This window comes from Carlito syrichta, unplaced genomic scaffold, assembly GCF_000164805.1.
Source record: "Carlito syrichta isolate Samal-C Ts95f unplaced genomic scaffold, Tarsius_syrichta-2.0.1 Scaffold287783, whole genome shotgun sequence".
Lineage (NCBI taxonomy): Eukaryota > Metazoa > Chordata > Mammalia > Primates > Tarsiidae > Carlito > Carlito syrichta.
The window spans coordinates 102,204-122,222 of record NW_007231879.1 but is presented as its reverse complement, the minus strand read 5'-3'; the positions used below and the strand labels follow the sequence as shown (position 1 = coordinate 122,222).

Genomic DNA, 20,019 nt, shown 5'->3' with positions numbered 1-20,019 from the left:
CTCAGGGAATCCACTCCCTCAGCCTCCCAAAGGCATGGGATTGCAGGCTGAGCCACCAAGCCTGGCTGGTGTTTGTTAATTTCATCATTCTCTCTTCACCAGGGAAGGGCTGGATAATTTAAAAGTGGTGTTCCAAAGTACTGATCTCTTGGGACTTAAGAGAAAGGTTATATCTGGCAGCAAATAACTCTCCTAAGCTAAGAAGCAGTGTTGGGTGGTACAGAGGAGAGCATACTGGTAGTGGTTACCAGCCTTCATGATGATGAAAGCAGACATATATGGCATCTCTGTACGTATCCTATAGGCTACCAAGCTCTTGGCCCACAAACTGCATAGCTTTCAGGCCTTTTAGGACTTTGGAGAATCTTACTTGATATTAAACAAGGCTCATATATACTACTAGGACAGATTTTTTTAAAACAGCAGCAGCAACCATTTAGTCAGTGCCTACTGTGTAAATTTATTTCAAAAACCCCAAGAGAAAGTATCATTTGCATTTTACAGATGAGGAAACCTAAGCTCAGAGAAGTTCTAAAGTGACCTGCCTGAGAGCACACAGACACTAGGTAGGTGAGTAAGGATTTAAATCCAAGTTTGACTTTAAAACCCAAGTCCTTAAACTTTACACTGTGATGTCATTTTGAAACTACTCAAGAAGCCCAGATCACCTAACTTCCTTTTTAAGTAAGATAGTGATCCAAATCACTTAGACAATAGTACACTGACATAATGACTTGGAGTTTGACATGTCAACGTGGAGTTGATGGGAGAAGGGGTGTTATAAAAAAATTATGAACATATAATAAAAAAGAAAATAACAAGTGTTAGAGGAAATGGAGAAAGCAGAACCCTCATATACTGCTGGTGGGAATGTTAAATGGTGCAACCGCTTGGAAAAAGTTTAGCATTTCCTTAAAAAAGTTAAATACAGAGTTACCATATGACCCAGCAGTTCCACTCCAGTGTACACCAAAGAGAAATGAAAACTTACTTCCACGTAAAAGCTTATATGAGAATGCTCATAGCAACGTCATTCATAAGAGCTAAAAAGTAGAAACAACCCAAATGTGTATGAGTGTTCACTGTACAATCATATATCATCTTGACTGATCACAAGTCAAGTATCCATATTTTGTACCCTAATCTACTTATCACTTGCCAGCTGGCAAGTTTCAGTTCACTTTCCTCCTTTATCCTTCGGTTGATCTCACAGAAACATTAGGACATAAAACACAAATGCAAATGCAATTTTGCTTTTCAACTAGATGTATGCATATTCATGAGCCCTAGGCAAAACTGCAAAATAGACTGGTTAATACCTTCACTCCCTCAACATGGACTCCTTCCTACTGCAGACATAGTTCACAGGAGCAGGAAGGTGCCCATCTTCTTTTTGTTTTCTCACCTGATCTTTTAGAATATAAAGATGCTCCTCGACTTATGATGGCGTTACTTCTCCCTAAACCCAGTGTAAACATCATCAAGTTGAACCATCCTAAGTCAGGGACTGTCTGTACAACAAAATGTAATCACCCTAGCAAGGACGGTTCCCAGGACTGGGCTTGGGGTATTCTCTAGCAGCAGTCTGTGAGCTCTGACTTGGTCTTGCCTTTATTTGCCTGGCTTCTGCATCCATACCCAGGATGAAGACAATAGGATAGAAAGTACTCTTACCTTTACAAAGAGCATGAGAAGAGAGAGAGCTGAAACCATAGTCCACAGACGGAGTTCAGATTGATCTGGACAGATTCCAGTGCAAGATATTACCAGGAATTAATTCTGTAGAAATCTAGGGAATTACTGAATTCAGGTATCAGAAATCATGTAGTTTAGTGGGTAGCTTATTCTTTGTGGCTCCAAAGAATTAAGGAGTAGGATTTAGAAACTAAAATAGGTTTTCAGTTCAGTTTTAGAAAGAATTTTCTAATAGTTGTGTCTATCTAACAGCTAAAAAAAAAAACTGTCTTAGGGAAAATGAGACCTTGCTACTGCAGGTATTCAAAAAGAGAGATTGCTTGTCAGGGATGTTGCAGAAATAATTCCTCTATTTGAGGAGATTTTAACTAGACTGCTAAGATCTTTTCTAATACCTAGAGTTTAAGATTCTTTCTAATCAGGGAACCTATTTTCATTTTTCAAATTATTGGTAGTTTAAATGTCTATGGTATATTTCTCTTCACAACATATTAAGTTTAACAACTCTAAAGAAAACAGAGAGGTACACGAAATTGTGGTAATTTAAGACATATGTAAAACAGTGAAATGGGATTTATTTGTTAATTAGTACAATGATATGGACTGATGATGAACATACGAATCAGAGAATACTTGCAAAATCCTCAGCACTTGCTCCCAACACTCTTGAACTTTATCATAAGCCAATGTTTATCACATGAAAGTCACTAACATATCAAAGGTTTTGGAAGTCATTTTCTAACTAGATTTTGGTTAACTTGGTATTATATCTAGAGGAGTTCCATCTTCACTCCTTATACTTTGCACCTACCTTGCATATGGAAATGTTTTCATAATGCATTTATACCAGCTGATGCATCTGGTCAGATCAGGTTTTGGATTTAAATCCTAACGCTGAAACTCGCTAATTTGAGTGATCCTGTTTATCTATAAAGAGGAAGTCTATCTACTCCAAAGAGCAATTTTGAAGATTATATGAAGAGACAGATTTTGTCAAATGCCTGGCACAGAAGAGGTGCTGTGTGAGATAGCTGAATCACAAGTTTACATTTGGTTTTGTTTTTCTCTCTTGTGACTCTTCTAGACAGTTCCTAGCAAGGCAGTTCAAAAAGACTGATTGTTGACTGCCATGTGGTCTTGCTCCACTGTTCACTGATTCCCACGTCCAACTTTTTTTCTCTAAGCTACCATTTCTTCATCTATCTCCACATTCTCAATTTTTTATATGAGGGGGACCCAAAAAAACCCAAAATTGCTTTTTGGAGGGTGGGCCCCTTGTAGTATAGGCTTTCCCAGCTAGGCAAACGATATGGGAACCCACTGGCATCAGTGTATCAACTAGTGTTGTCGTGAGAGGTTGTGTTTGGCTTCAGTTAAAATTTTTTCTGTGGCTGGGCTTGGTGGCTCAGCCTGTAATACCAGCACTCTGGGAGGCTGAAGTAAGTGGATTGCCTGAGCCCTCGGATTCAAGACCAGCCTGCGGGTTTGAGACCAGCCCAGGCAGCTTGGCCAGACCTCATTTCTACATAAATCAAAAAATTAGCCGGGTGTGGTGGCACATGCCTGTAGTTCCAGCCTGGGTGACAGAATGAGATTCTGACGCAAAAAAATTTTTTTTCCTGGAGGTTCTTACAACACATTTGTCCATCTCATAATGGATGACTTACACAAACAACATAAAGCAGTGAAATTTTGTCTTCTGTTGGGGAAAAACGTGGCGACACTGTTGTTATGCTACAGACAGCTTAACAAAGACATTGTTCTGAGTAAACCACAAGTTTACAAATCGTTTTCCCATTTTAAATGAGGTGAAATGTCTATTGACAATCAACTTCATTCTGGGCATTCTTCAACCAGCCAAACTTAAGAAAATATGGTAAGAATTCATCAAGCCACCTTGGTAGAATGCTGTTGGAGTATTGATGAACTTGCGGAATAGACTAGGGTGTCGTGGAGTTCCCGTCAGGGAATTTTATCTGAAAATTTGGCATGAAACGAGTCTCAGCAAAATCCATGCCTCACTTGCTCATGTCTGAACAAAGAGATAATCGCATGGCTGCATGCTGTGCTTTGAAAGAGCAGTTGGAGGCTGACTCTGATTTTTTTTTTCTGAAGTCATAACTGCAGATGTGTCTTGGTGCTATGGTTATGACCCCAAAATGATACAGCAATCTAGCCAATGGAAAACTGTCACTTCCCCACGACCCAAAAAAGCACAACAAGTAAAGTCAAATGTGAAAACAATGATTGTTTCTTTGATGTCAGATGGATTGTACACTCAGAATTTGTTCTTCTGGATCAAATGGTCAACCACAGCTTCAATCTAGAAGTTTTGAGAAGGTAGTGTCATGATTTGTGGGAAAAATGTCCTGAAGTGTGGCAAATAGGTGATTAGTTCTTACATCATGACACTGCCCATACTACACTGAGTGTTCAGCAGTTTTTGCTCACAAATGGCATGACCACCGTGTCCCAGCCTCTTTATTCACCCAATCTCGCCCCTAAAAAAAGTCCTCAAGGGGAAACATTTTGCTGATGTGGAGGAGGTGAAATTAAAAAATGACAAAAGCTACCTGGGCTCGGTGGCTCAGCCTGTCATCCCGCGCCTTTGGGAGGCTGAGGTGAGTGGATTGCCTGAGCCCGCGGGCTCGAGAGCCGCCTGGGCAACTTGGCGAGACCTCATCTCTACAATAAATCAAAAAATGAGCTGGGCGTGGTAGCGCGCGCCTGTAGTTCCAGCTACTTGGAAGGCTGAGGCGGAAGGATCGCCGGAGCCCAGCAGGTCGCGGCTGCGGTGGCCGGGAGCGGCCACTGCACTCCAGTCTGGGCGAGAGTGAGACTCAACTCAAAAAAAAAAAAAAAAGACAAAAGCAACTAAAAGGCATCAAAATGGATGAGTTAAAAAACTGTTTTGAGCAGTGGAAAAAGCATCTCGAAAGGTGTGTTGCATCAAGCAGAGAATACTTTGGAGGGGACTGAAGTTTAAACATTTAAGAATAAAAACACAAGCTGGGCTCGGTGGCTCAGCCTGTAATCCCAGCGCTTTGGAGGCTGAGGTGAGTGGATTGCCTGAGCCTGTGGGTTCGAGACCCACCTGGGCAACTTGGAGAGATCTCATCTCTACAATAAATCAAAAAATTAGCCAGGCATGGTGGCATACGCCTGTAGTTCCAGCTACTTGAAAGGCTGAGGCGGAAGGATGACTGGAGCCCAGCAGGTCGAGGCTGCAGTGGCCGGGAGCATGCCACTGGACTCCAGTATGGGTGACAGAGTGAGACTCCAACTCAAAAATAAATAAATAAATAAAAACACTATTTTAAATAAATAGATCCCAGTTTTTTGCCCCTTTATTTTGAAATTTACACTGTTTCCAGTATATTTATGGTGCTTTTTTCTATGATATCAAACAAATGTGTTAATTAGCCACATACTTTGTTCTTCTCAATCTTTCATGCTACAAGTCTCTCTCATATTTTTTTTGAGTTGGAATCTCACTCTGTCGCCCAGGCTGGAGGGCAGTGCCATGCTCACGGCCACCGCAGCCTCGACTTGCTAGGCTCAGATCCTTCCTTCTGCCTCAGCCTTCCAAGGAGCTAGAACTACAGGTGTGTGCTACCACGCCCGGCTAATTTTTTATTATAGAAATGAGATCTCATCAACTTGCCCAGGCTGGTCTCGAACCCATGGGCCCAGGCAATCCTCTTGCCTTGACCTCCCAAAGTGCTGGGATTACAGGCTTGAGCCACTGCGCCTGGCCCTCTCTTCTTATTTCATCAAGAGAATCAGCACAAGCATACATCTAGGTTCCTGCCATTTCTCTGGCTCAGATTTGCCAGATAATTCAACTAGTTCTATTCACTGGCCTGTTCCAAATTTTATTTTATATTAATGAATCTACCTTCCTTTCATGGCATGTTTTTTGTATGTGTGAAGGAAGGTATCTCAAGAAGTTCTTAGATAGGGTCTTGCTATGTTGTCCAGGCTGAAGTGCAGTGACTATTTTATTTATAGGCGCTACCATAACACACTGCAGCTTTGAACCTCTGGGCTTAGGGGATCCTCCCTCTCAATTAGCTGGGACTACAGGTGTATGCCACCACACACAGTTCAAGTAAATTTTATCTAATCTTTTAAAATCTTCAAAAGAGTTGAGTAGAAACTGTTAATTCTCACCAAGCACTTGTACAAAATAAAAAGTCCTTCAGTAAATTGAACAATTTACTCATAGTTACATGGAAAATTAACAGCAAGTTCTCCTAAAGCTCAGTTTTCTCAAATGAGAAAATATATCTATTTTTTTATTAGCAAGTAGTTTTATAGCAAAGTAAGTAATTGGGTAAGTAGAATGAGCTCTGCAGATGAAACAACCAGGTCAAGAGACTTCAAGGTGATACAAAAGTTGCAGAAATCAAGGTGAAGCAAGACCCACAATGGATCCAGTTAAAATGACCCAATTAATTCATCAACTAATAACTACCAGCATTTGCTTCTCTCGTCGTTTTAAAAATTACCTGGGGACCAGCCAGGCACTTGGTGGGACCCTGTCTCTACAATATATTAAAAAATTAGCCAGGTGTGGTAGCACACGCCTGTAGTTCCGGCTTCTTGGAAGTCTGAGGCAGAAGGATTGCTAGAGCCCAGCAGGTTGACTCTCGGGTGGCTGTGAGTCTGGGCGACAGAATGAGAATCCAACTCAAAAAAAAAAAAAAAGAATTACCTGGGGAATGACAACTTTCTGAAAGAACAGAAAAGTTGCAGGTGTTACTGTGTAGCTGAAATCCTACTATATTCACACAAACAGTTGTGTTTGGGTTACCACAGTAAGTACCTCCAATATGTAGGAGACATCAGGGAAGAAACCGAGAAAGCTATAAACCTTGAGTCTTTTGTAAAAATATGATGAACAAAGAGAATGCCCTTGGTGTCTTGAATTGCAGTCCTTTTGTGCTACTCTCAATACCTTGAAATAAATTCACTGGCCTCTCATTACTAAAACTCCCCTAACTTGTTCACCCAAACTGTGGAAGTTTGTTTTTTAGCTCTTTTCACAACTTCACAATCCAAAATTTGAAAGCACAAACCTGATCATATTTGGCACTGTTTTTTTAGTGGCATCAGCCTCAGTATGGCTTATATAACATACATGTGAGATTTTGATCTAAAAAGAAGCTAACAAAAAAAGTCCCTCAAATGTGATTTTTGGGTGGAGAAGTGTGTGGGAGGAGAAATTTAGGATTCAATCTAATCTACCTAATCATCATAAGCATCAAAATACCAGCACCAACAGTAACAAGAACAATGATAACTACCCTTTCCCCCATGACTTTTTATGTGTAGCATCTACCTCCAAATAACTAAGATTTATGAAGATATTTCTACATTAATCCTAATCTCCTTTCTACCTGGGAGGTACTTCAATTTTATAATTAAGATATAGAAGGGGTCGGGCTTGGTGGCTCAGCCTGTAATCCTGCGCTTTGGGAAGCTGAGGTGAGTGAATTGCCTGAGCTCATGGGTTCGACACCCACCTGGGCAACTTGACGAGACCTCATCTCTACAATAAATCAAAAAAATTAGCTGGGTGTGGTAGCACGTGCCTGTAGTTCCAGCTATTTGAAAGGCTGAGGTGGAAGGATTGCCGGAGCCCAGCAAGTTGAGGCTGCGGTGGCCGGGAATGTGCCACTGCACTCCAGTCTGGGCGACAGAATGAGACTCCAACTCAAAAAAAAACCCAAAAAACCAAAAAACAAAGATATAGCAGGTCCCAGAAACATACAGTGACTCCCTAGTTAGCGAGGTGAACCACTTGGCTCATGCTTCCTGTTTTCTGGTTCATTTTATTATGGTCTTTTTTAAAACTTTTTTTTCTGTACTGTTAATCAAATGTAAAATCTGAACAAAACTAAGAAAACACCAGTACTCTAGTTCCCACTGACTTCGCACCACTCCCATTACTAATCTTACAATCTCTTTTGCTTATTTTACTTTCTTGTATTTACTTCATGTCTAAATTCTAAAATGGGGAAACTAGGAACAAACAACTCCATCTTCTCATTAAATGAAAAGAAGATACATCGTGTACAGCTTTTCATTTGTGATTTAAAAAAACAAAAAACAAACCAGGAACTCTTCTTTTTTTTTTTTTTTTTTTGAGTTAGAGTCTCCCTCTGCCGCCCAGACTGGAGTGCAGTGGCCACTCCCGGCCACCGGAGCCTCGACCTGCTGGGCTCCAGTGATCCTTCTGCCTCAGCCTTCCGAGTAGCCGGAATTCCAGGCGCGCACTACCACGCCTGGCTAATTTTTTTATTTTATTGTAGAGATGAGGTCTTGCCTGCCCAGATGCGTCTCGAACCCGCAGGCTCGAGCAATTCACTCACCTCAGCCTCCCAAAGGCGCGGGATTACAGGCTGAGCCACCGAGTCCGGCAGGAACTCTTCTTTAAGGTAAAAACATGGCATCATAAACTTATGGGACTACCATCGTCTATGCGGTCTGTTGTTGACAAAAATGTCATTATTCAGAACATGACTATATAATTTTGGCTGGCATATAGTTTTCATGCAACTCCATCTGGAATACAAGTAGCACAGGATTAATAATCTCATTTTGAGATCCTTCCTAAATTGTTACAACCCAAAGTGCTACCTAAATATGGCATGAGTTTAACTATTAGCAAACAGAAAGCCTTTGCATTGCAATTTTTTTCTTTTTTGAGTTGGAGTTTCACTCCATCGCCCAGACTGGAATGCAGTGGCACGCTCCCGGGCACTGCAGCCTCGACCTGCTGGGCTCTGGCGATCCTTCCACCTCAGCCTTCCAAGTAGCTGGAACTACAGGCACACACTACCATGCCCGGCTAATTTTTGATTTATTGTAGAGATGAGGTCTCACCAAGTTGCCCGGGTGGGTCTCAAACCTGCGGGCTCAGGCAATTCACTCAGCTCGGCCTCCCAAAGCGCTGGGATTACAGGCTGAGCAACTGAGCCCAGTGCAATTTTTTTTAAAAAGCAGGTTATATCATATTTTGGCAGGTGAAATTCACCTCCTACTGAAAGCAAAACCCGCTCTATTTACAAAGTATTAAACACACCCAGATTTTTGTTGTAGCTGATCAATAAATAAGTGAATACTGATTTTGAAGCAGTGTTTTGGTCACAGGACTAGTCAACATAATAGTCACTTCATAGATCAGAAATAAGCCAAGGGTTCTTTTGGATCAAATTTCCGGATGAATGAGAAACTGGGTGAGTACAAAGGCTGGGAATGCTTCAACCCAAAGCATTATTGCTCTTTGGGTGTGGTTCAAAAGTTTGGAGCTATCTCTAAGAGCCAATGGTGCTTCCTTAGGTGGGTAACAGGTCACCAGGGCAGGATGTCTGAAGAAACTTGCAGAGCAGGTACTGAAAGAAACAGGAAGAACTAGGTCCCAAGACTGACACACACAGGGAACTTCCGGAGTAGACTACCATACTATTTCCCAAATGCATACCAGAAACCTGAGGTAGCTTCTGCCAGTGTTTGACCAGAATGGAGAGACATAGCTGGGTAGGGGATATGACATGTGGTAGGGGTTTGAATAGATTCCTGGCTGAACTGGGGAGAGTGGTTTTTCCATACCTTTTGTTATCTTGTTTGTGTTGAAACCTGAAAAGAGGCTAGGAAACACTGAACTAGCCTTCTGCTGAAAAGGGGAAAAAGCACACCAGTCCCACCAAAAATTTCAAGGGTGGGCAGTACATTACCCTAAGGACAAGAAACAGTACATATCTAAAGAATACAGGGAATAAATAAAGACTAGAAAGGCTTTCTATGTAATTTGGGGACTTGGTAATACCAGCTTTCTAATATCCTGGCACAATCCAGACCTTTCTATACCCCCAGAAAAAAGTAAAGACAGAAGGAACATTTACTGAGCTTCTACTCTAAACCAAACATCCTAGGGGCTTCCATACACAATATCTCACTCAATAATCTCAATAACCCTATACAACAAATATCATTATATTATTTAATTAATTTATTTATTTATTTTTAGTTGGAGTCTCACTCAGTCGCCCAGACTGGAGTGTAGTGGCCGCTCCCGGCCACTGTAGCCTCGACCTGCTGGGCTCTGGTGATCCTTCCGCCTCAGCCTTCCAGTAGCTGGAACCACAGGCGCACTGCCATGGCCAGCTAATTTTTTGATTTATTGTAGAGATGCGGTCTCACCTGTCCAGGCGGAACCCTCAGCCTTCCAAAGTGCTGGGATTACAGGCTGAGCCAACAAGCCCGGCTTATTTTATTTTAAAGATATGGGGTATGATTCAGGATTAGGTACACAAGTAGTCATTGTACAGGTGAAGTTTGGGCCTCCCTTTGATAGAGAAACTGAGGCTCAGATGAGTTGTATAATTTACTCAGAAAGGGCAAGCAAATTCAAGCTTTGTCAACCCCAATGAATTAATGGGGGCTTATTATTAATAACTGATTTCTCCCCATTCTTCTTTAGTGGTAAAACTGGAAAGAGCTTACCTGTAAATCTCCTTTATGAAAGGTCTTATCCTTCATAAGAAAATCTCCTAATTGGGCTTTTGTTTCTCTTATAAACGAAGGGCTAATCTGATCCAATATCCTCAGTTTCTAACCCAAATTTATTGTCCAAATGTAGCCTACGTATCCTCTGAAGACTCTCAGATCAATCTGCAGTGGACAGGTCTAACACCCACCTAGAGTAAAGGAGCTAAAAGAGCTACACCTGAGCATATCTCTGTCTTATGTCCAGTGGTAGTTAAATCAACTAAAACTATACTTAGACAACCATTTGCTTAGTTAGAACTCCAACAGCTTGTGCCTAATTGGGTCAGCCTAGTTACTAACTGTTCTACTGCTCATGGTGACTGCCTCCTTCTGTATTTTTGCTATTATGACTCAGTGCAATTTAAAATATCCCTGAGCTTAATACAAACATTCTCAGGAGCCGATTTCCAAAGGACAGTAATCTCCTTAAAATAGAAGCTTTCAAAATGGCATTAATGCTCATCAACACCAGGAATGCTTTTAGCCTGCCCTACACCACACGACTTTGTACAGGTAGTAGCTGAGTAGGATTCTAGGCCAGATCCCCTAAGGGAAAAAAATGTTTTTCTAGCTGTCTTATTTTCTCTCTCTGTGTGACCTGGCAAAAGTCACTATCTTTCTGTGCTTCAGTGTTCTTCTCATCTATAAATCAGACTGAATTAGATATCTAAGGGTCCCTTCTATCTCTGAAGTACTATGAATCCAATTGCCACAAACAAACCTTGGATGAAGAGACCAGCTGGATAAGAATCTGAAGCCTGCACAGATGCTATCACTAAAAAAATTTTTAAACCTTGTCTCCTACCTCCCCCAAATACATGATCTCATTCACATATAAGAGTGCAATGGAAAACTCAAGAGATTAAATACCCAGTTACTAGGCAAAGGTTGTAGCAGATCCAAGCTCTGCTACAGTGGTTTCTTGGGAAAAGTGCATGTGGGTCCTGAAGAAATACTATGTCAGTCATGGCACAATTATGTGGGTAAAGAAAGAGACAAACTGTATTTTATAGGATTCAGAATGCATCTGAGTATTCCACAGTTAAGCAGATGGTCTTGGGCAACTATCTTGACCGGGAGCTACTCACTAGGGTAAAGAATAATGAGGCCGGGCGCAGTGGCTCAGCCTGTAATCCCAGCACTTTGGGAGTCCAAGGCAAGAGGATTGACTGAGTCCAGGGGTGTGAGATCAGCCTGGGCAACTTGGTGAGTCCTCGTCTCCACAATAAATCACAAAATAACTAGCCGGGCGCAGTGGTGTGCATCTGTAGTTCCAGTTACTCGGAAGGCTGAGATAGAGGGATCGCCTAAGCCCGGCAGGCGGAGGCTGCAGTGTCCGTGAGCCGTGCCACTGCACTCCAGCTTGGACGATAAGATAAGAGGACTCCAACTCAAAAAAAAAAGAAGAACGAAATCACGTTAAGTGAATGACATTACTGAGAAGAGATTCTGAAAGGGGGAAACAATGATTGGGGTGGGGGTTTTCTTCAGTAGGCCTATACAACCTACACTGTTGTACTATCCTAGAAAACTTTACCAGAGCTTACAGAGTCACAGAATTCTATAAAATATATATGTTCTTTTAAAAACAGTGACTCAATCTTTAGTAAACACACACTTGGACCTGGGAAACGCCCAATACCCAACTGCCAATGCACTGAATGTTTCAATCATAGATTTTTAGGGTTGAGCTTGGAAAAAAGAAAATCTGTCCTCCTATGAAAACAGTGAATTTGAAGTCATATAAAACTGAGTTTGAATCCTGGCTTTACCACTTACTAAGTGACCTTTCACAAATTTTACCCCTTCCTCAGGTCTAATTTCCTCATCTTTAAAATGGTGATAGGTTTGGTGTGGTGGCCCATACTTGTAATCCCAGCACTTTGGGAGGCCAAAGTGGGAGGACTGCTTGAGTCCTACACCAGCCTGGACAACACAATGAGACCTTGTCTCTATAGGAAAAAAAAAAAAAATTAGCTGAGCCTGGTGGTCATGCCTGTAGTCCCAGTTACTTGGGAGGCTGAGGAGGAAGGACTGCCTGAGCCCAGGAGGTCAAAGTTGTGGTGAGCCGTCAACATGCCACTGCATTCCAGCCTGGGTGACAGAGAATCAAAAAAAAAAAAAAAAAAAAAAAAGGAGGATAATACAATCCACCTGCAGGGCTATCGTTATTATGAGGACTGGTAAATGTATGTGAAGCATCTAATATTATGCACATCATAAGAGTTTAGTAATACTATTAGTGGTAGCAGTCTTGTCCCCATCATCATCAAATAACAAGATAACAAGCACTGTGCATGACACCCTCTTGTCAACGGAGACATAGGGGAAAAAAAATGCATCTAGAGCAGCCATGTACTCATTAGCTGGTCCGAAGAGTCCGTCGAGTCCATCCTTAACCTACTTCCTTTCTATGCAAAAGGCAAAACCTAAAACAGAGTAGAAATAGAATTAGTAAAGCTGCTGCAGGCAGCTCACTAAGAGTGTGAAGGAGACATGGAAAGGAGAAAAAACAAACTATAAAAAAAGTAGATGGAACTAAAAAAAAGTCTTGGACCATTTAGTGTAGAGGCACATAAACTTACAGTCTCACTACTTGAGAGTATCATATTCTAAGCTAGAATACTAGCATTCTAAGCTATTTCCATTAAGTGAGGCTCAGTGTACTTTGTAAAGGAAGGCAAAGATCCAAAGGTGTGGAGCCAAGAGGGGGAAAAAAAAAGACAAGAAGACAGAGAAATTTCCTCCAAATGCTTAAAATGTGAAAAGTTTTGATGCTTAAAACAGGCTTCAAAGCCAGGTGCTGTGGTGTGCATTGATAGTCCCAGCTACTCAGGAGGCTGAGGCAGGAGGACTGCTTGAGCCCGGGAGTTCATGATCAAGCAGGGCAAAATGAGACCCTGTCTCTTTAAAAAAAAAAAAAGGCTTCAATTTGTAGAAAAAATTCATTTATGTGACACTGTGCAAAGGCAAACAAACTTAGATGAAAATATTTATTGTGTAAAGACATACGTAATAAAGGAGAAATCTCTAACTGTACTATACAGGGAATTATTAGTGGAAGAAAAGTAGCTGTGTAAAACAGTTGTGACTCTTCCGCTCTGTTTCTTTGAAAAAAGGATGTTCTTTCTTCAAGATTCTGTTTTAAGGAAAAACCATTCTAAAGCTAAAGTGGGAAAACAAAACAAGTCAGATTACATATTGTCTTCCCTTCACCTCAAGTTTTACTTCTCTTTTTGAAAATTCAGAAGCTTTCTATATTCTTTCTTCATTCCATAAAACTAGTCCTTTACCTACTACAAAGAACCCAAAGTGCAATGAAAGAAATGCACTGCTCATTACCTCCTAAGTGGCTTAGACTTGTTTCTTCTAATAAGGTATTTATATGGAGCTAAAGTTCTATCCTATCTCTGACTTATTTTAAATGGATAGAAATGTAGGCCTCAAGAGACCTATTTTTTCTCTTTGATTTTCTCGCACCTGACCTGAAGACATAATAAGCTCTATATGAATTTTAAGCTCCAGAGGAACCTTTTTTTTTTTGAGTTGGAGTCTCACTCTGTCACCCAGACTGGAGTGCAGTTGCTGCTCCCGGCCACCGCAGTCTCGATCTGCTGGGCTCCGGCGATCCTTCCGCCTCAGCCTTCCAAGTAGCTGGAACTACAGGCACGTGCTACCACACCCGGCTAATTTTTTTGATTTATTATAGAAATGAGGTGTCGCCAAGTTGCCCAGGCAGGTCTTGAACCCATGGGCTCAGGCAATCTCGTACACTCACCTCAGCCTCCCAAAGTGTGGGATTACAGGCTGAGCCACCGAGCCCGGCACCCAGAGGAATTTAAAAACTAGAAAGTATCCACTCAAAATAAAGGAGTCAAAGCAGGTAGTTTTTTTTTTTTTTTTTAAATTTTAATTTTCTCAGTAACTGACTGTGGAATGCCCAGGTCTTCATGTTCTAAGAGGGGGTTATCAACAGTTGCTACCTAACATGAATAGAGCACTATGGGGCCAGGCACTAAGCTATATGCTTTACACAAATTATTCAATCAAGTGGGTTACAATCATATTAAAGAACTGTTATAATTTTTATGTTACAGATGAGGAAACAAAGACCTAGAGAAGTTAAGAAATTTGCCTGGTAGAACTGGAATTTAAACTTGGGAGTTAGATTTAATATGGTACAAAGGACCAAGTATTTTTAGAGTCCATTTGAATATCTGTTACACTGTTCACTGCATTAGACATCTTCTCAGTATATTAAAAAATATATAAAACACCAAAGTAAAAACAGTAATATACAATATTTGCTTTTAGAGCTCTTTTTCTGTCTTCCCCATACTTCACTTTTCTTCTCTCTTGAAGTCTTAATTTCGAATTGATGACCAGAAGTGAGGAAAAAAAGAGGGAGGTTGAATTATTATTATTATATTTATTTATTTATTTTTTGAGTCGGAGTCTCACTCTGTCACCCAGGATGGAGTGCAGTGGCACACTCACAGCCACCGCAGCCTTGACCTGCTGGGCTCAGGTGATCTTCCACCTCAGCCTTCCAAGCAGCTGGTATTACAGGCATGTGCCACCATGTCTGGCTAAGTTTTTGATTTATTGTAGAGATGAGGTCTCGCCAAGTTGCCCAGGTTGGTCTTGAATCCATGGGCTTAGGCAATCCTCTCACCTCAGTCACCCAAAGTGCTGAGATTATAGGTGTGAGCCACAGCAGCTGGCCAGGTTGAATTATTGATTAGCATCTTCACCATCTGAAAAGAGCTTGCTGCTGTAACTCTTCTTAGTGATAACTGATATACATGAACAATTTATTTCAGGCTCTGAGATTATCTTATAAAAAGCAAAAATTTAAAAACATTGCTTTTATTTTTAAGAGGTAAAGGGGACTTTAAGATATTGTCAGTTCGACTTCTGATATTATAGTAGAAGTACTAAGGATTCCCTCTACTAAATAACTGGGACAGAACCAGAACCCAGGTCCTCTAACTGACTGCATCATGAGGTGATGATGTACCATGACCCTAAGACTGGTCCTCAATCTGTATTATGAGGTGGCCTGTCTCTGGCTGACAAAGTTTGGATCTATCCATGGAGGATATTATTTCTCTCTGCATGTAAAGGAAACAAGGGGAAAGGATACACATATGGAGAACAGAGAAGAGTGGTCTAATATATAATGCAAAATGAAACACAAAAAAGAGACCAACTTCTATCTTTAGTACAGATTATGACTAAAAGCATTTAGCCCTTTGAGAGCCCTTTCAAACTACTGTAGCACCATTTCATGTTTAAGTCCACTCCCATTCAAACATTTGCCACTGTATAATAAAGGCAACAGACCTTCTTATCTGGATTTATTTCCAGTCTACTCTTTTTACATCAATTGCCCAGTTAAGTGTGTTTAAGGCCAAATATCTACAGGGTTCATTAGATTTTCGCTGGCTTATATTTGATTTCTCCAGAGTTTTGAGAATTATAGATCTTTTGAATTCAATGTAGTACAGTTATAGGTTGTAACAAATGTGTGGTTCTAAGATTATAAATAAATAGGTAGAATGCCTTGGAAAGTTTGGCCTTAGTTTTGAATCCCTAAACTGGAAATGGAAGACTAGAGAATTACAGTAATACGTCATCAGTATGTGTTCTTGGGAGTCATTTAACTCCTAAGCCTCTATATTTTGCTCTCTATGAACAAGGAACTAACTCATGTGGATGTCACATGACATATCTAAAGAGCTCTGGACAATCTAGAGAAAGAAAAAAACTTTTTAAAGCCACTTCCCCATATCTAAAGGGAGGGGAACCCAACACAAATCATTTAGGATTATTTTTATTTTTTATGTTTGAGACAAGATCTTGCCAAGTTGTCCAGGCTGGTTGTGAACTCCTGGGCTCAAGTGATCCTTCTGCTTCAGCCTCCCATGTAGCTGAGACTATAGGCATGTGCCACCACAACCAGCTAATTTAGGATTTTAATTCCATATAACTTACCTATATCGCTCCTCCTGTAAGGTTTGCATTATTAAGGAATAGTCCCTCTGATAATGTTCCTTGAGGGTCTCAAAGGATTCCTCTAGTCTGGCCTGGGTTTCCCGGATCTCCTGGATCTCATGTAGTAGTGCATCAAATCCTGAGCTCTGCATGTCCAGGGTGTTTGTTTTGGAGCTGGATGCTCCTACAGCAATGCCCCCAGTGGTGCTGTTGGCTCCCACTGAGCCTGAAGTGGCACTAGAACAATCTTCCTCACTACCATATTTTGGGCTTGACTGAAAGTTTGAAATCACTCCCAAAGCCTTCCCCCCATCATCCACTTGCCCTTCCTCTAAAGAGTCCTTCAGGTTAGGGATGTTGTCTGCACTGCCAAATTTATTCCGAATCAGTGAAGCAATCTCTCTGGGCTTTGAGACCACGGCACCTGCTGCGGAATGGGTGGCCTGGGAAAAGCTGGAAAATCCACCTTTGACACTATCCACCACACCTTCACTGAAGCCAGTCACCTTCGCTCCCACGTCCTTCAGACCCTGGTGCATGTCCCTGAAGACATCCTTTGGCTGCCGGGGGATCCCATTTTGCTCCACCTCTCGGAGCTTCCTGTGGTAATGCTCAAGCTTCTTTTGTAGCTGAAGGATGGTTTGGGCAGATTTCTGGTTCTTCTTCTCAAAGACCTGCTTGATGCGGGCAGCCTGCTGTTTGTCTGCACTATTGGCAAGCTTCAAGTACTCAGCAACGTTGTCGTCCCGGGCTGTTTGTGCAATCTTGATCTGTTCTGTGAGCTTCAGGATCTTCTGCTGCAGATGAGCAATGGCAGCTTTTGTACGTTGAGGGTCTGGTGTTCCATCCACGGAGTCTGTGTGGATGCTTCCATCAGTACTGGAGGCCACTGCGCTGGAAGTCTGGGCAAGGCTGCTTACTTCCAACCGCTCGATCTGGCATAAAAGCAAGAGGTAGATGTTAGAAGAAATCCAAGAGGATTACCTCTCCAGAACCAAAGAGCCAAAATGTATTTAAAATACCTACTCTCAAATCTCAGTACAGATACTTGTCCTATGATTCCTCCTGTCCTGAATAAGTCCAGTTGCCCTCTTGTATACTGTCCTCTTACTTTGCTTTAAGCAAAACAGATAGATCAAAAAAGATTTGCACAAGGCGTAAACTGAAGTTATTCTTCCTTTGCTAGAGGTTTTATCACAGTGTTTCTTGAAATAACAAAACTCCCTTGGTGGGTTTAAAGCATAAATTAATTCACATTCTTCATGTATATTTTTGTTCAGAAGCACATCTAGACAACCTACATATGTAAAGTACAGCTGCATTTCAATTTAATTATATGAAAACCATTTTGGTGTTCAGATATCACAGTAATTCTGATCCACACTTACAGATTATCGTCATCTAAAAATGTTGGCAAGAATAGATATGTACTGGCTAGATATAAAAAATCCAATTTTTATCACAGTATCCTTTTATCCAAATTGTGCCAAGGTTGATGGAATCATTCTCTACATTTTAACTGGTAGCTTGACATAGAGGTAAGATTGGGAAGGTAAGATTGCTGAAAGTGTTAAGGTTCAGTGTTACTAAATCACAGGTAACCGTGGTAACCTTGGCAAGAAAACATGAAAACTCAGGAACAGTAACAACTAAGTAAGCAAACAGGTCGAAGTTGTGGTGACCATAAGCAGCGAATGTGCCACTGCGCTCCAGCCTGAGGGGTGACAGAGTGAGACTCCAGCTCAAAAACAAAAAAAGAAAGCTTAAATGTTCACACTTCAAAGCAGTCAGCCAAAGCTCACACTTCAAAGCATTTAGCCAAAGTTGGAGAGAGGTAAGGTTTCCCAAGTTCATGAGAAAAAAAATCCTTCAAGAGGTCACCCTTGGGTGTGGCTTGTGGTGGTGAAAAAGCTTCCATAAAATGCTCTTTATTGGGCAGTAACAGAAATAAATAGTAAAACAATCAACTTAGGGTAATAAAAATTCCCAGTAAAAGTGTCAAAATTACAAGTTTACCATCCTAGAGACTAAGATCATACCCTTTTTCTTGGTTCTCATCCTTAATCTGTACCCAGTCTCAATTTGCTAGAAATAACTGTATATAGGTTACCACCACCTTATATTTTCATGACAATAATACACCAAGTCTTAAATATTCATAAAACGCCAATAATTAACTTGTCAACCTAGAGATAACATCCTCTTTTTTTTTCCATCTCAGCTGAATCACCTCAGTTTGTTATCTGAGCAGGAATTATGCTGATCTCTGAGCCATAAAACACATCTAGTTCATTAGAATCAATATATTATCACTGATGTGAATAAAAACAATATTATTTATTTTCTAGGAGAACAAATAAGAAATACTGTGCTTTTAAATAAAATCAGATGATAGGCTGGGTGCAGTGGCTCATGCCTATAATCTCAGCACTTTGGGAGTCTGAGGTGAGAGGATTGCCTAAGTCCACGGGTTTGAGACCAGCCTGGGCAATCTGGCGAGACCATATCTCTACAATAAATAAAAAAATTAGCCAGGCGTGGTGGTGTATGCCTGTAGGTAAAGTTACTTGGAAGGCTGAGGTGGAAGGATCACCTGAGCCCAGCAGGTTGAGGCTACACTCCAGCCTGGGAGAGAGTGAGACACCAACTCAAAAAAAAAAAAAAAAAGATAATTTAATACTGAAATTAATGACAGAGACATTATGCTCCACTTGTTAATAAGAAAGATTGAGCCGGGCTCGGTGGCTCAGCCTGTAATCCCACGCCTTTGGGAGGCTGAGGTGAGTGGATTGCCTGAGTCCGCAGGTTCGAGACCCGTCTGGGCAACTTGGCGAGACCTCATCTCTACAACAAATCAAAAAATCAGCCGGGCATGGTAGCGTGCGCCTGTAGTTCCAGCTGCTTGAAAGGCTGAGGGGGAAAGATCACCAGAGCCCAGCAGGTCGAGGCTGTGGTGGCCGGGAGTGGCCACTGCACTCCAGTCTGGGCAACAGAGTGAGACTCCAACTCAAAAAAAAAGGAAAATTATCTGGAAAAGTTACAGACTACCACAATAACTGCTCTGTGGAATTCCTTCATTCTAACCAAGTCATCTTTAGGTGCATGCTAACAGGCAGTGAAATGGCCAGAGGCATCAGAAAAAAGTTGGAAAAGGAAGAGTTACAGTTAAATAAGTTGCCAAGAGTTGCAACAAGAGCGTCTGAAAACCCACTTTCTTCAGTGACCAGTCTTCTAGGTCATATAAGGTTCTCATTTGCTTCATTTTCTTTCTGAATGGGATTTCAGATCCCGTAACCACAATATACGTATAATATGATCAAGTATTTCTGTTTAATAATTAAGATCATCCTCCACCATAGTATAAAGGAAAGCAACTATGATTAACATCACTAGATCTAAGACTCTAAGCTTATGCATGCTCTAGTTTTCTCTCTTAGGCTCTCTGATATTAATATGAATATTAACTTACATGCAATCTTTTGACTAAAGAAGTATAGATATAAAAGTCAAGTTTAATTATTAACCTGGGAAGATAAAAAATTTTTATACTGGTAAAAAAATGATTAGGAACTAGAATCAAGGTTTGACTACATCTTTTAAAAAACCCACACTCGCCGGGCTCAGTGGCTCAGCCTGTGATCCCACGCCTTTGGGAGGCTGAGGTGAGTGGACTACCTGAGCCCCTGGGTTCGAGGCCCGCCTGGGCAACTTGGCGAGACCTCATCTCTACAATAAATCAAAATGAGCTGGGTGTGGTAGCACGCGCCTGTA

At 41.2% G+C, this 20,019-nt stretch overlaps 1 protein-coding gene across 2 annotated transcripts in view; it reads right to left on the bottom strand.

The window, feature by feature from the left end:
* TMCC1 (transmembrane and coiled-coil domain family 1) overlaps window positions 1-20,019 on the bottom strand; it is a 42,031-nt gene that overhangs the window by 10,957 nt on the left and 11,055 nt on the right. The window contains exon 2 of one of the 2 annotated variants that reach the window (XM_008053036.2): window positions 16,249-17,183. In XM_008053036.2, the coding sequence (XP_008051227.1) occupies window positions 16,249-16,787 (539 nt within the window). In that variant the 5' untranslated portion in view covers window positions 16,788-17,183. Of the gene's footprint in view, window positions 1-16,248; window positions 17,186-20,019 lie in introns of those variants that run through there. The other variant, XM_021709961.1, reaches the window with a different exon arrangement.